This window comes from Salvelinus namaycush, chromosome 29, assembly GCF_016432855.1.
Source record: "Salvelinus namaycush isolate Seneca chromosome 29, SaNama_1.0, whole genome shotgun sequence".
NCBI classification, from domain to species: Eukaryota; Metazoa; Chordata; class Actinopteri; order Salmoniformes; family Salmonidae; genus Salvelinus; species Salvelinus namaycush.
In genome coordinates this window covers 6,443,477-6,459,987 of record NC_052335.1, presented here as the reverse complement: position 1 = coordinate 6,459,987, position 16,511 = coordinate 6,443,477, and the positions used below count along the sequence as shown (strand labels likewise).

General features: G+C 42.9%; 1 protein-coding gene across 1 annotated transcript in view; it reads left to right on the top strand.

Annotated features, from left to right (window-relative positions):
* Positions 1 to 16,012, top strand: part of LOC120023938 (MAM domain-containing glycosylphosphatidylinositol anchor protein 2-like) — a 207,350-nt gene extending 191,338 nt beyond the window's left edge. Inside the window, exons 15-18 of the mRNA XM_038968041.1 lie at positions 3,259 to 3,420; positions 14,217 to 14,347; positions 14,480 to 14,579; positions 15,924 to 16,012. Coding sequence (XP_038823969.1) covers positions 3,259 to 3,420; positions 14,217 to 14,347; positions 14,480 to 14,579; positions 15,924 to 16,012 — 482 coding nt within the window. The remainder of the gene's footprint in view (positions 1 to 3,258; positions 3,421 to 14,216; positions 14,348 to 14,479; positions 14,580 to 15,923) is intronic.
* The last annotated feature ends 499 nt before the right edge of the window (positions 16,013 to 16,511 follow it).

The window sequence follows — 16,511 nt, the reverse complement described above, 5'->3', positions numbered from 1 at the left end:
CTAGCTAAGCATTTAGAAACCTCTTAGTTACTAATGTTAAATGAATACATAGAGCTAGCTAGCTAGGTGTTGAACATACAAGTAAGTAATTTGCTTTATTGAAATGTTAAGTTGAATAAGCCATATGAACTTTAAAAAATGGGGATGACAGATATGCTGCCCCAGGGGCAACGGGAACGTAAGAAGCTAAGCTAAACAGAGCTAGTTGATTAGCAGATAGCTAACTCTTACTAATGTTGAGTCATAGAATAGAACTAGCTAGCTAGTTAGGTTTCAAATATACCTGTCACATGTGCTCCCTCTCCGGCCTCTAGGTCACCAGGCTGCTCATTATAGCGCACAACTGTCACAATCGTTACGCGCACCGGCGCATCATCAAACTCACCTGGACTCCATCACCTCCCTGATTACCTTCCCTATATATGTCACTCCCTTTGTTTCCTTCCCCAGGCGTTATTGTTTCTGTTCCAGTGTCATGTCTGTGCGTTGTTCGTGGTTTGTATTATGTTGCGTTTATTTATTAAAACACTCACTCCCTGAACTTACTTCCTGACTCTCAGCGCACATCGTTACATATTAACGCCTCACCTAAGGGAAGCATTAGGGAGTGTTTTTTTGTGTCAGTGGGAATGAAGTCGGGTCCGGGAGCAGCTTCAGGCTCAGCCAGATCGCCAGGCTCCCCTGCCTCCGCCGGTTCGTCAGGCTCTCATGCCTCAGCCGGTCTGTCAGGTTCCAGCGCCCCAAGCCGGCGACAGGTTCCTGCGCATCAGCAAAGGACGCCCTTTGGTTGGCGTTCTGCGGCTGGAGCCGAACACGCCGGGGAGGGGGTACCGTTACGTATGCTCTCTCTCCATGTGCTCTAGGACGCCATGCTCCCGCGCCTCAGCAGAGGTGACAGGTCCGCTCCTGATTGTCATTTTGGTCGCCAGCCTGCCCAGCTGGAACCGACAGGCTGGGGAGGGGGTACTGTCACGTGTGCTCCCTCTCCGGCCTCTAGGTCCCCAGGCTGCTCGTTATGGCGCACACCTGTCACCATCGTTACGTGCACCTGCGTGTCATCAGACTCACCTGGACTCCATCACCTCCCTGATTACCTTCCCTATATATGTCACTCCCTTTGGTTCCTTCCTCAGGCGTTATTGTTTTTGTTCCAGTGTCATGTCTGTGCGTTGTTCGTGTTTCTTGTTTTGTATTATGTTGCGTTTTATTTAAACACTTACTCCCTGAACTTACTTCCTGACTCTCAGCGCACATCATTACAATACCAGTAACTCAGCTCCTGCTTATTACAAATACTTAGTTGAATAAGGTACATAAACTTAAAAATTGGAATGGACTGTTAAAATGATTAACTGAACTAGTTGGCTAAGCAGCTCTTACTAATGTTGAATCGTAAAATTGAGGTAGGTCTCATATGCCAGTACATGAAAAAAGAAGCAAAAATAAGTGGTAAGAGATGAAACTGGAATGCACTGTTTAAATGCTGTTCCAGGGGTATTCATGTTAGTCTGGGTAAAGATAACCATAGGATAAAATTTAGATAAGTCCATGGCTTTTTGTATTACCTTGTGTGCTTGAAGTCTGCTCTTGACCCCAAATCAAATGTCTGTCCCTGGTGCAGCATAAAGTCTGTTCTAATTGTTGTGTTTATAAAACAAATATGAACCTTTTCACACGTACCAACAAACGTGTGTGATATTTCTACAGTGGTCCCTGCAGTGTACGCTCAAACCAGTTTGATTAGAACGCGTATTTACAATGTCCAGTTTCGATTGACGCAACAGTCAGCGTTTGAGGTGGCCACACTGTTTTTTTTCACAGAAACACTTTGCACAAACACAGTCCTTACAAAGTTATGTCCTGAATGTGAGCAGTTTATTTTGGATGCAATTTTCAGACATTCACATAAGTAGCGACAGCATAACACAATTCTCATCCAAACCGGAAAATGTAGGTTGCATTTGTCCTAGTGCTAACAGAGGAAAGATTGGCGTAACAGAAGCGGTCATATTTAGATATTTATTACTATTTATAACTCATCACATCACTGATCTAAATAATTGATCTAAATAATTGTTCTAAACAATTGAGTAAAACACTTTCTAGAAATCAGTAGTAATCCGACGATGGATAGTTGTGCACGCCGCCATGTTTGTTTTTTCGCGTCAACCGAAGCTAAGAGGAGACCAGATGAGTTTGGTCTGTTTGCAGTATACATGCTGAAGGGGTTGTGTTGTCTATGATTATTCACTTCCCTTCATTCACTTCTGGAAGTTTACTCAAAAGATGAGTGAATCATTTTGAGTAAACATCTTTGTTCTGACAGATGCAGAATGCATTGTATAATGTCAACAAACAATATAAAACTCAAACTTGTAAGAAAATTATTTGAATTTGACACATTTAAACATAGCCTATAGATAATTAACAGGCAGCGAGTGTTAACTGTCCCGTTGCGTAACAATCACATTTCAGAACAGTGAGTGCGTTCTGACATGTGCATAAAACAACTCATGCTAGGGCGACCGTTCGAGATATTTGGAACTGACGTGTGAAAATGTTAACAGATAGTTTGCTGATAATATGACCATCTGTAGAGCATCTCCAGATGGACTATCCAAATAAAGTGTGCCCGGGCAGAACAAATTCGACTGGTTTCTAAAAGGTTTAACAGATTCACAACTTCTGAAAACAAGGTTTGAACTGAGAATATTGAAAATAAAACTTTGAGTTACAAGTTGTAATGTTTTGAAATCATTATTGTGTTCCAGTAGTCAGACAATTGTGACAATATCTCTAAGACACAATTGGTCTTCTGACTTGAAGCAAAGAGTAAAACGTAGCAAGCTAGCTGCAACATACTAAGCTAATCAACGCTAGCTAGCTAAGCACCAACCTCTTAGCTACTCATGTTGAATTAATAAATAGAGCTAACAAGCTAGGTGTCAAATATACAAGTAAGTCAGCTAACAGTTATGCTGTCCCAGGGGCATACACGTAAAATGATAAGCTAAATGTAACTTTTCTGAGCAGAGAGCTATCTCTGCCCTAAACCCATTCAGATTCTTTCTGCCTGTAGAACAAAGTTGACTACACGTTCTGTCAATCTGCTACTATCTCCCAAGAGAGCATGCCTGTTTTACATGAACCTCCCCCTATACAGAACACCAATATATATAACATGCGGGAGTAATCTTTGGCGTGTAGTAAACAACCTTGTTATTTGGTGTATTGTGTTGTGTTCTCCCCACACTACAGGTTTCTACATGTACATCGAGACGTCCCGGCCTCGGAAGGAGGGTGAGGTGGCGAGGCTGGTCAGTCCCTTCTTCAACGTGGTGCCCAAGAACCCGTATGGCATCGCCAACCCCCCAGCATACTGCTTCAGTTTCTTCTTCCACATGTACGGCAAACACATTGGTAAGAAGGACATTTGTCTTTTCCCCTCCAACACAAAACATCAAGAAACAAACTAAGGACATGTTCCTGTCACCGATATATTAATTCTCTGTATTCTCTCCTCAATACATTGATCATAAGAGCTTCCCTCTAGTGGGGAGGCAGGTAGCCTAGTGGTTAGAGCGTTGGGCCAGTAACCGAAAGGTTGCTGGATCAAATCCCCGAGCTGACAAGGTAAAAATCTGTCGTTCTACCCCTGAACAAGGCAGTTAACCCACTGTTCCCCGGTAGGCCGTCATTGTAAATAAGAATTTGTTCTTAACTGACTTGCCTAGTTTAAAGAAAAAAACATTTAGTGACTTCTATTGAGATTAGAAAGAAATAATCTCATAGCAACATGTTGTAATCATCCGTATTAGATCAATTATGAGATCCTTAATTTTGCTTGATGGATCTATTTCGAAATGCACTAGCTCGGGCAAAGCAAACATTAGCTCAAATACAGGTTGCTAGACATGGTGTTGTAGATCAGCATGTTATTTGTGAAACATGTTCTGAATCAGATGGCCTATTCTAAAGTCTTTGTCTAAATGTAACATCTATTCAAAACAGTGACCAAAACTTCAGTTCCTAACCTGTCATAACTCCTACCTGGCTTTTTCATTTGTTGTCATGCTAAACAACACCAACCTTAGAATTGGAATAAGCATTCTATGTCTATGATTCCAACAGTTCACCCAATTGTATTGAGCTATATTGCAAGTCAAATTGTGATATTGGTTTGAAAAAGCACAACTAGATTTTTTGCCCATTATCATGCCACCCCAAACATTTGGTGGCACAGAAATAAAGGAGAAGGGATATCTTCTTAATGAGATGTGCTTCAAAAGTAAGTAGGATTCATATACTGTAGGTCCAATGTAGGCTATATCTCAATCAATGAAAAAAAAAAAAAAAAAAAAAAAAAGAATTCTGGTGCTCCTAAATTGTATGTGATGCTCCTGACTTTTTTTTAATTTAAATTAGTAGCACTAGTGCTACCAATTAAATGTTTCAATGAAGAGCCCTGACCACAGTATTTTTGTTTATTATTGTGATTTCTTATAAACTGTGATGATGTGGTTTCAGAGAGCGAGCGTTTATCTGAAAGCATCCCTGTCTACAACCATTTCCTCTCTCCCAGTGAAGAGGCACTCTGCTACTAATGCTCTGCTCCCAGACTCTCCTCACACTGGACCCAATCAGTGTGTGTGTGTGTGTGTGCGTGCATGCCTGCGTGTGTGTGAGTCGAGAGTAAGATTGGATATCTGGCAGTGAAGCCAGCTAGTACCAGCAAGTATCCTCTCCCCAGCTTGTACACTCCAGTGTGTGTGCATGCGTGCATCTGCATTTGTGAGTGTGTGTGTGTGTGTATATAACTCCACGGTGAAGACTATCAGTCCACCAGAGAGTAGTATACAGTACTACAGCAGCTTAGGAACAGCAGGGGAGGGAGGAACGGAATAGGACTAGAGATGTCCCTGGTCTCCCCTCTACTGATAATAGCGTAGGGTACCTCACCTCTTACATTGCCTTCTCATTGTCTCTGAGTGTCGCCAAGGTAGACTGCAGAAATAAATATGTTTGCTGTGAAGAGCTCTAAAGCGAATGCCATCGCTGTGTAAGACAACTGCTGGTGAAACAACATTGCACTGCACCAATCACTTAAGCGAGGGAACTGAGACTGAGGGAGCTAGCTAGCTACTGTACCATCCATCTGACAAAGGGCTGAGCTAGAGATAGCATCAAGATGAGCGATGTGGTTGATTTAGCTACAGACATATGCGCGTACACACACACACAGTGCATTAAGAAAATATTCAGACCCCTTGACTTTTTCCACATTTTGTTATGTTACAGCCTTATTCTAAAATTGATTAAATAGTTTTTTCCCCCCTCATCAATATACACACAATACCCCATAATGACAAAGCAAAAACAGGTTTAGAATTTTTTACAAATGTATAAAAATACAAAAAACAGAGACCAGACCTCCTCTCACTCTTGCATTCCCTTAGGCCATCAATTTGAATGGTTTGGGCGATAAGGGAGTCAAGATCCACCGGCAATTCCCAATCAGCTAGCTCATCCTTTACCTCCTCAGATAATCGATGCAAAAAGGATTCCCCGAATGTTGCTCCGGAGGAGGTAAGTGGGGTTCTCGGGGAGCCAGGATAGGCTATACAAACTCACCACAGATAGAGAAAAATTACTGGGTGATTGGGTTTTTCAGAGGTGGCAGGCAGCCTCTGAGCTAACTCCCTGATTTGCTCCATAATAGCCTTTAACCCATGGTCGTGGCGTTCCGTCAAGGACTTGAGCCCTTCCAAAAGGCCTTGTACCAACTCCTCATGTCTCCTAATGGTGGCTCCCTGCAGGGAGACAGTGTGGCGGAGCTGGTCCAAGTTTGCTGGGTCTGTCATGGCCAGTTCGTACTATCAAGGCACAAGACGAGACACAGATGCAGACACAGAGGGCAGATGGTTGGAGTCTTACAATGTTTATTAATCCCAAAGGGGTAGGCAAGAGAATGGTTGTGGACAGGCAAAAAGGTCAAAAATAGATCAGAGTCCAGGAGGTACAGAGTGGCAGACAGGCTCGTGGTCAAGGCAGGCAGAATGGTCAGGCAGGTGGGTACAAAGTCCAGAAACAGGCAAGGGTCAAAACCGGGAGGACTAGAAAGAGGAGAATGCAAAAAGCAAGAGAACAGGAAAAACGCTGGTTGACTTGGAAACATACAAGACGAACTGGCACAGAGAGACAGGAAACACAGGGATAAATACACTGGGGAAAATCAGCGACACCTAGAGGGGGTGGAGACAATCACAAGGACAGGTGAAACAGATCAGGGCGTGACATCATCAAGGAAAAGGGTGGCTACTTTGAAGAATCTCAAATATTACATATATTTTGTTTTGTTTAACACTTTTTTGTTTACTACATGATTCCATATGTGTTATTTCATAGTTTTGATGTCTTCAATATTATTGTACAATGTAGAAAAAATAAAGAAAAACCCTGGACTGAGTAGGTGTGTCCAAACTTTTGACTGGTACTGTAACTATTCAGACCCTTTAGTCAGTACTTTGTTGAAGCACCTTTGGCAGCGATTACAGCCTCAAGTCTTCTTGGGTATGACACTACAAACTTGGCACACCTGTATTTGTGCAGTTTCTCCCATTCTTCTCTGCATATCCTCTCAAGCTCTGTCAGGCTGGATGGGGAGCGTTGCTGCACAGATATTTTCTGGTCTCTCCAGAGATATTAGATCGGGTTTAATTCCGGGCTCTGTATGGGCCACTCAGGGACTTGTGCCGAAGCCACTCCTGCGTTGTCTTGGCTGTGTGCTTAGGGTTGTTGTCCTGTTGGATGGTGAACCTTCGCCCCAGTCTGAAGTTCTAAGCAGTCTGGAGAAGGTTTTCATCAAGGATCAATCTGTACCTTGTGTCGTTAATCTTTCCCTTGATCCTGACTAGTCTCCCAGTCCCTGCCACTGAAAAACATCCCCACAGCATGATCCTGCCACCACCATGCTTCACCGTCGGGATAGTGCCAGGTTTCCTCCAGATGTGATGCTTGGCAATCAGGCTAAGAGTTCAATCTTCGTTTCATCAGACCAGGGAATCTTGTTTCTCATGGTCTGACAGTCCTTCAGGTGCCTTTCCAAATCATCTCCAATCAATTGAATTTACCACAGGTGGGTTCCAATCAAGTTGTAGAAACATCTCAAGGATGATCAATGGGAACAGGATGCACCTGAGCTCAATTTCAAGTCTCATAGGAAAGGGTCTGAATACTTATGTAAATAAGGTATTTCTGTTTATTATTTTTAATACATTTGCAAAAAAAAAATGTTTTAACTGTTTTTGCTTTGTCATTATGTTGTATTGTGTGTAGATTGATGAGGGGAAAATAAATGCAATCCATTTTAGAATAAAGCTGTAACGTAACAACATGTGGACAAAAGTCAAGGGCTCTGAATACTTTCCAAATGCACTGTACACACACACACACGCACACACACACACACCTTCCCTGTGTAGAGCGATATGCTTACCCTACCCTAGTGGAATGGACATGTGGGGATGGCCATGTGGTGTTGGCTCCAAACATCTGGAGTGTGGTAGGAATGGGGAGAGAGGGAGGAAAGGAGGTGGGCAAGGGGGGTCAGTGTGGAGATGAGAGATCCTCCAACGCTCGGCCGAGGTTGAGTAGGCCGTGACATTTCCAATTTGCTCAGATTGATCGCCAGCCAAGCCCCACTCTCCATCTCCTCCATCCACCCCTCACCCGTCTGTGTTGGAGCTCAGGCCCATAGCCCAGGCCAAGGCCTGTTATGATGAATGGGCCGAATGTCAAGGGCTGGAGACACACTCAGACATTTCCTCCCTCCGCCTTGTTGCTAGTATTGTGCTAGTATCTCTCTCGCTCCCTCTCTCTCTCTCTCTCTCTCTGAGAGGAATTATTCTCTCTCTCTCTCTGAGAGGAATTCTTCTCTCTCTCTCTCTGAGAGGAATTATTCTCTCTCTCTCTCTGAGAGGAATTCTTCTCTCTCTCTCTGAGAGGGATTCTATTCTCTCTCTCTGAGAGGAATTCTATTCTCTGCTGGTAAGGAATGTGGAATGTTTGTTTGGAACATTTGGAATCCACAACCCAGGAAATGTTGAGCTAAATGTTGTACTTACTGCCACTGATTAAATATTAGGAGTTTCCAACCAACATTCCCTGTATGTAACTCGCACTAGCACGCTTCATTGGCCAAGTGGAGCCGTTCACACCCTTGTTGCATTGATATTTAGTCTATATGTAAGGCTTTATCACAACAGATCCATAGGAACAGACATTCACTCTCGAAAAGTGGGTATTTCTGTTACCTTGACTGTTGTTCTGTGTGTTGTTCCCAGTGACTCACAGCAGAGTTGTGCCTCTGCTCTGTAGATCACCGGTTCAGATTTACTTAATAAAGAGTTCGTTCGCTCACCCTCAGCTTAGAGAGTGTGGTGGCAGAAAGAGAGACTCGGAGATTAGAGAGAGAATGTGTGAAAGAGAAAAAGGGAGAGCGAGGCTCTCCAAATTTTGCTAACTGTCCGTTAGCTAGCTACCTGGGAGAAGGTCAAAACGAATTACTGAAGCACACTTCAAAGTTTGCCTTTGCAGCTGGTGTCACGTTTGTTTACAGGATTAAGTCCCAGAGTACACACACACACATGCTGTACACACACACTCACACACCAAAGAGTCTCTTTTATGTGGAGCTTAGCAAAGTGGCCAGGGGATCAGGCCTGTTTCATTTATTAGTACTCCTCTGTAGCTCAGTTGATAGAGCATGGTTCTTGCAATGGCAGGATAGTGGGATCGATTCCTGCTACCACCCACACTTGAAACAGACCAAATCATCTGCTGAGGGGCATATTTTATTAGCTAGGAGTGCTAATTCTATATGTGCTCTGTGTAGCTTTCTATAGAGCTGAGCTCTCTCTGGGTGGATTTAATGGGAAGTGTCCAGTAGTTATAGAGGATTTAATCATACCCTGTATTAAACTGTTTATCCCTTTGGGGTTTACTGTTGTGAGTCTATAGAAAAGGGATTCTCCCAAATGGAATTCTTAGGAGTGGACAGATGGAGAATTAATTGAAAGATCCTTTCCCTCCTTTTCTTCAGAATACCGCATTAAAAGCCTTATACACTACATTCAGTTCTGTGAAGTCAGTAAGGAATATCGCGGCGCATTTGCTCATCTGTTTATATAGGCTGTCCTTGCGACTAGTGGAAAGAAAGAAGACGCCAACGTTACTTCAACGTTTCTTCAGTATTAGTCTGCAACAGCTCCAAATGCACGGACAGAGAGTGCAGAATATGCTTGTAGGGAATGCAGGAGTTGCCTGGAGAGCTGCATTCGTAACACACACGCACCTACAGTACAGGAGACATCACTACACTACCTACAGTAGAGTACATTACAGTGCAGGGAGTTCAAAGACACTGTCAGCCAGGCTGACACCAGCTCAGCCAGATCCCCGTCCTCTCTCATGTAAACACTTCAACATACCCTCCCTTTCTCTCCTCTGCCATGAAAAACGCCTCAACACACCCACTCTCCTCTCTCCTTTTAAATATCAAAATAGGGTCACGGGCCAAAACAGTTTGGGAACCATCGCCATACAGTAAGCTCATGAGGAAGCTAATAGACAAAGGACAGGACATATAGCTCTCTCTCTCTCAGAAGTGTACATAGTGGCCTGTACGTTAACACCATGACGCCTCAATCAGACCGACAGTGTCAGTGCATACCATTTAAGTTGATGCATACATCTATCCAATGTATGTATCCATACAGAACGCACTGCAACTGCCTCTGCAACGCAATGCTGCGAGGCAAACGCAGCGTTCCCATCGGAAATGAATGTACTTCTAGTGTACTGAAACGCATTGATGCTGTCGATCTGATCAATGCGTGAAGGAATCATCTGCAGAGGAGCTGTAATGTTCACTTGAGTTCTGTTTAGTTATAAGGAACAGGTCAGCTTTCAACTGTTGCTGCTCATTGGCCTCATTGGCTCACTGTTGCTGCTCATTGGCTGCTCATTGGCCACCCCTCATAGCCTGGGTCCTCTCTAGGTTTCTTCCTAGGTTTTGGTCTTTCTAGGGAGTTTTTCCTAGCCACCGTGCTTCTATGCGTATAAATTGAAATGTACCGACTTCAAGTTGTTGTTTTTTTTAAACAAGAATTCTCTTCACTTATCGGCCATTAGTTTTTAATTAAACTTTATTGTTACGTGTTTGAAAATAATTCATTGTCACCTGGCAGAACCTTGGAATTAATAAATGTAACAAATTCATACGATCCCCAGTGAACATTTGCCCCCACTCAACACCAGTTTTCTGCTCAGAAGACATGGATTTAGATTTTACAATGCAGAAGGCAGAGATTAATTCTAAGTGAATTCCACCTCAAGACACCAGTTAGATCCTCCACTCTTAAACTGGCATTGAAGATCAAGTTACAGGGCATTCAGAAAGTATTCATACCCCGGTGGCTTATTCCACGTTTTGTTGTTACAGCCTGAATTCAAAATGGTTTAAATTGAATTTTTTTCTCACCCATCTACGAACAATATGCCATAACAAATACTTTGTATTTTTATACAAATCAATACTTTGTAGAAGCACCTTTGGCAGTGATTACAGCTGTGAGTCTTTTTGGGTAAGTCTCTAAGAGCAACATTTGCCCATTATTCTATTCAAAATTCTTCGAGCCTTGTCAAATTGGTTGTTGATCACTTTACAACCATTTTCAGGTCTTGCCATAGATGTTCAAGTAGATTTAAGTCAATTGTAACTCTGCCACTCTGTTACATACACAGTCTTCTTGGTAAGCAACTCCAGTGTAGATTTGGCCTTGTGTTTTAGATTGCTTTGCCATATTTTTTGCAGTATTACTTTAGTCCCTTGTTGCAAACAGGATGCATGCTTTGGAATATTTGTATTCTGTACAGGCTTTTCACTGTGTCAATTATGTTAAAATTGTGGAGTAACCTACAATGTTGTTGATCTATCCTCAGTTTTCTATCACAACCATTAAACTCTGTAAATGTTTTAAAATCAATCCCTGAGTGGTTCCCTTCCTCTCCAGCAACTGAGTTAGGAAGAACGCCTGTATCTTATTAGTGACTGGGTGTATGGATACACCATCTAAACTGCAATTATTCACTTCACCATGCTCAAAGGGATATTCAAGGTCGGCTTTTTGAATAGGTGCCCTTCTTTGCAAGGCATTGAATCTGTGTTTGAAATGTACTGCTCGACTGAGAGACCTTACAGATAATTGTATCTGTGGGATACAGAGTGTCATTCAAACATCATGTTAAACACTATTATTGCACACAAAGTCCATGCAACTTATTATGTGACTTGTTAAGCAAATGTTTACTGAATTTAGGCTTGCCATAACAAAGGGGTTGAATACTTATTTACTCAAGACATTTCCGCTTTTGTAACAATTTCTAAAAACATAATTCCACTTTGATATTATGGGTTATTGTGTGTAGGCCAGTGACCAGAAATCTCAATCAAATCAAATTTAAATTCAGGCTGTAACACAACAACAAAAATGTAAACGTTAACAGGTGTGAATACTTTCTGAAGGCACTGTATGTGCTCGGTCAAGCCCTCAATATTGACGATTTGGGAGTTTAGGGAGCAGTCAAATGTATTGTCTCCTTATTAGGAGTAAAGAGAATTATTGTTTAAAAAAAAAGACAACTTCAAGTCAGTACTTTTCAATCATTTGTACACATTGAAAACAGGTTACAATTCAAATGAGCAGCAACAGTTGTTTATAACTAAATAAATCAACGGAACATTACAGGTGCAGATGATTCCTTCATGCATCTTTCACATCAACAGCGTCGTTGTTTTTTGGTACACCAGAAGTACATTCATTTCCAATGGAACTGCCTCTGCATAGCATTGCAGAGGCAGTTACAGTGCGTTCTGTGTGGATATATACGTTGGATGTATCCAACGTTTGCATCAACTTGTATGGTAGATACATCTCAGCCATGCTCAAGGTCCTAAATTATATCATAACCACCATCGATAAAAGACATTACTGTGCAGCCATATTTATTGACCTGGCCAAGGCTTTCGACTCTGTCAATCACCACATTCTTATTGGCAGACTCAACAGCTTTGGTTTCTCAAATGATTGCCTCGCCTGGTTTACCAACTACTTCTCTGATAGAGTTCAGTGTGGCAAACCTGTTGTCCGGACCTCTGGCAGTCTCTATGGGGGTGCCACAGGGTTCAATTCTCGGGCCGACTTTCTTCTCTGTATACATCAATGATGTCGCTCTTGCTGCTGGTAATTCTCTGATCCACCTCTACGCTGACGACACCATTCTGTATACTTCTGGCCCTTCTTTGGACACTGTGTTTACTAACCTCCATGCCATACAACTCTCCTTCCGTAGCCTCCAACTGCTCTTAAATGCAAGTATAACTAAATGCATGCTCTTCAACCGATCACACCTGCCCGCCCGTCCAGCATCACTACTCTGGACGGCTCTGACTTAGAATATGTGGATAACTACAAATACCTAGGTGTCTGGTTAGACTGTAAACTCTCCTTCCAGACTCACATTAAGCATCTCCAATCCAAAATTAAATCTAGAATCGGCTTCCTATTTCACAAAAAAGCATCCTTCACTCATGCTGCCAAACATACCCTCTTAAAACTGACCATCCTACCGATCCTCGACTTTGGCGATGTCATTTACAAAATAACCTCCAACACTCTACGAAACAAATTGAATGCAGTCTATCACAGTGCCATCTGTTTTGTCACCAAAGCCCCATATACTACCCACTACTGCGACCTGTACGCTCTCATTGGCTGGCCCTCGCTTCACTCTCGTCGCCAAACCCACTGGCTCCAGGTCATCTACAAGTCTCTGCTAGGTAGCCCCGCCTTATTTCAGCTCCCTGGTCAACATAGCAGCACCCACTCGTAGCACGCGCTCCAGCAGGTATATCTCACTGGTCACCCCCAAAGCCAATTCCTCCTTTGGCCACCTTTCCTTCCAGTTCTCTGCTGCCAATGACTGGAACGAACTGCAAAAATCACTGAAGCTGGAGACTCATATCTGCCTCACTAGCTTTAAGCACCAGCTGTCAGAGCAGCTCACAGATCACTGCACCTGTACATAGCCAATCTGTAAACAGCCTATCCAACTACCTCATCCCCATACTGTATTTATTTATTTATCTTGCTCCTTTGCACTCCAGTATCTCTACTTGCACATTCATCTTCTGCACATCTACCATTCCAGTGTTTAATTGGTATATCATAATTACTTCGCCACCATGGCCTATTTATTGCCTTAACTCCCTTATCTTACCTCATTTGCACACACTTTATATTGACTTTTTTTTCTTTCTTTTTTTTACTGTATTATTGACTGTATGTTTTGTTTATTCCATGTGTAACTCTGTGTTGTTGTATATGTCGAACTGCTATGCTTTATCTTGGCCAGGTCGCAGTTGCAAATGAGAACTTGTTCTCAACTAACCGACCTGGTTAAATAAAGGTGAAATAAATAAATAAATAAAGATAGTAGATACATGCGTTCAGTATAGCTGCAAAGCTACACAAAATGGTATGCAATGACGCTGTCGATCTGATTGAGGTGTCATAGCGTTAAAAGCCTCCTGTACACAGGTCCAATGCAAAGACTCAGTTACTCTACTAGTCTGGACTAGCATCAAACAAGGTTAAGATCCCCAGCAGAGAAAAGTCACCCCTGTGGGCCGTGCTGTGGGTTTAATTGTGGTGTAGAAGATGGGACTAGCAAAAAGGTTGTGGGTTCGATTCTTTTGCGTGTCTTCATGTGTTAGCTGTAAGTCACTTGAGATAAAAGTATCTGCTGAATGACAATAATGATATTGAATATCGGTCGGTCGATGTTACTTTAAGTTAAGGGTTGGCCTAAGCATCTGTTGAAAAAACTATATTCTGATTCATGCTGTGATATAGAACCGGTAAAAGCCCTTGAGCTGATTATTGGCAGCATTTGACCTTTCGAACCTTTCTGACTGTGTCTGGCCATATCTGATCGTGTTGTCTATTTCCTTTAGGGACCCTGAAAAGCTCGCTGCAATATTACATTATGGATGATGCTTATTGGCAATGCTTGACCGGATCTGACCCTAACCGTGTGTGACCGTCTCTGATCGCTTTTGACCGTGTGTGACCATGTGGCCTCTTTCTAATCTGTAGGGACCCTAAACGCTTTCCTGAGACAGAAGGGTCAGACAGCGGCCGAGGGGCCCGCGTGGTCGCTGAGCGGTAACCAAGGCGACCGCTGGAAACAGGCCAAAGTCAGCATCCACCCAACCGCCTCTTTCCAGGTGAGTAAGATTGGACATATGATTGTGTGATTGGACGATTCAGGAGTCAGTAATGAGACGAATCCTAACTTAAAGTCGATGCCTATAACTGCAATATCTCTCCCTCCATCTTTCTCTTTTCCCCCACCTCAGGTGGTGCTGGAGGGTATCCGAGGTCCGGGCATCGAGGGGGACATCGCAATCGATGACGTCACCCTTGAGGAGGGAGAGTGTCGAGATCTACCCCCCATTAGTAAGCACATAAACACAGAAGGAGGAGTTTCTCCCTAATTGCTGATCTATGGATAGTTGAATGTTTAACACCCCGATGGATAAGATAAGGATTTGGGCGAGGGTAAGCTCATTGTAGAAATGTGACTATGGTTGCTTCTAGAGGCAGAACCAAGGTCAGTTCTGAAGTCAGTTAGGATTTGGGGGTAGATAGATGAATCTGATTGTAATCTGTGCCCTCTCTCTGCCTATGAGGAGGAGCACATCTAACTGGCAGCTAGCCTCTCTCTAGTAATAAAAAAAAACCTTGCTGATGTTGCCATAGCAACGGGGCCGTAATCACATGAATGATAGCAGTCCAGACGGAACGGAGCGACAGACCGCAGGGAGTGGAGCACCGTAATTGCAGAATGAGGGGAACAAACCGAGAGAGTAAGGGAAAATAGAAAACCGGGCCCGCAATTGACGAGGCGGCCATATTGGCAAGTTAAGAGGGGGAGGACTATGTTCCTCACGGCAGGAGGGAGAGGATCTCTGGTTAAAGATTGGTTCTAAATGGACCTGTTACACACACATACACCGTTCTTTTTTCTTTGTCGTTTTGTACTTTTCATTTTCCGTTTATTTCTTTTTTCCCCATCTGGTTTCATTTACGCAGAAAATTGGAGAACGGGCAATAAACTTGTTAGTTTGAATTTCAGTTTAGATTACAGATTGAAGGGTTCTTGATTGTTTTTATATGAATTTAATAAAGGGAAACACTTAGGTACAATTGTTACGGACCTCTCTAATGTGATATTGCTTTTTCATCAAATGAATACATTCATAACAATGCAGCTATGAATATGATTTTGAGCATAGACTGGTCACTATTTCATCTACATCTACCATGTAAAACAGAAAAATGTACAATGTCAAGTATAACTCCAGGAAGAATATCTTAATAAACTAAAGTAAACGAAACACTATCCAGTCATTATACTTCCGAGACCAACAGATCCAATGTAAGTCGTTTCAGACAGTGTGCTGTGCATTTGTCTGCAGTGAATCTGGTGCCATTATCATTCAGATCAGTTTAATCACTTCATTAGTAGTTAAAGAGTTAGTCACCCAGGTCGGGGACAGTCTCTAACTCTCTCCCTACATAATGGATTTACCATCGCTCACCGTGAATCTTACATGATCCTCACTGCCACCGTGGAAAAGGCATGCGTTTTAATAAAATGTCTTATAATGTATCGTTTTGACTTCGCCTGGATATTGTTTCTGGAGATATTTTGGGGAGGAAATTCAAAATTTCCTCCCCAAACGTCTTAACGTCTCCCTAAACGTCTTATAATTCTGTCTCTGTCTCTGCCCCCTTCAGATCTCAGATCCTCAGCCCCGCCCACGTCCACCCATATATGGCCGCTGAGTGTCACCTTGGCGATGACCTTCCTGTGGGGTCGAAGGTGACCCTGCCCTGCGTCGTATGGCGGAGGCGAACGGTCCGACCCGGCCTCGGCACCGACCTCGACCCTGGCGTCTGTGTTCTTGTACCCTCAGCATCCAATCACCAAAGATCCAAGTATTTAGAAGGCGGCAGCGAGGTGTTCCAAACACAGACCACCACCGAGGGCCCAAAAAATACCACATAAATAGTAATAAAAGAAGATTCACAATTTTTTTTTAAGAGACAACTTTTCCAGAAAATTGCTCCCCAATCGCAGGATTGTGAGCACATTTACGAGCGCAAAGCAAAGCCAGGTGTTGTGACGCCTGGACTTTAGTGGGAGTGTTCACTATCGCATTGGGGTAACTATTTGTAAAGCACAAGGACAATTTTGCCAGTCAGTTAGGAAACTTGAATTGAAAGGTGTGGAGGAATTGAGAAATTGGTGAACATTTTGAGGAACAAAATAACTTTTCCTGGGCTTAACAAAACACATGGAATCAAAGATTTTCTGTGTTTTAT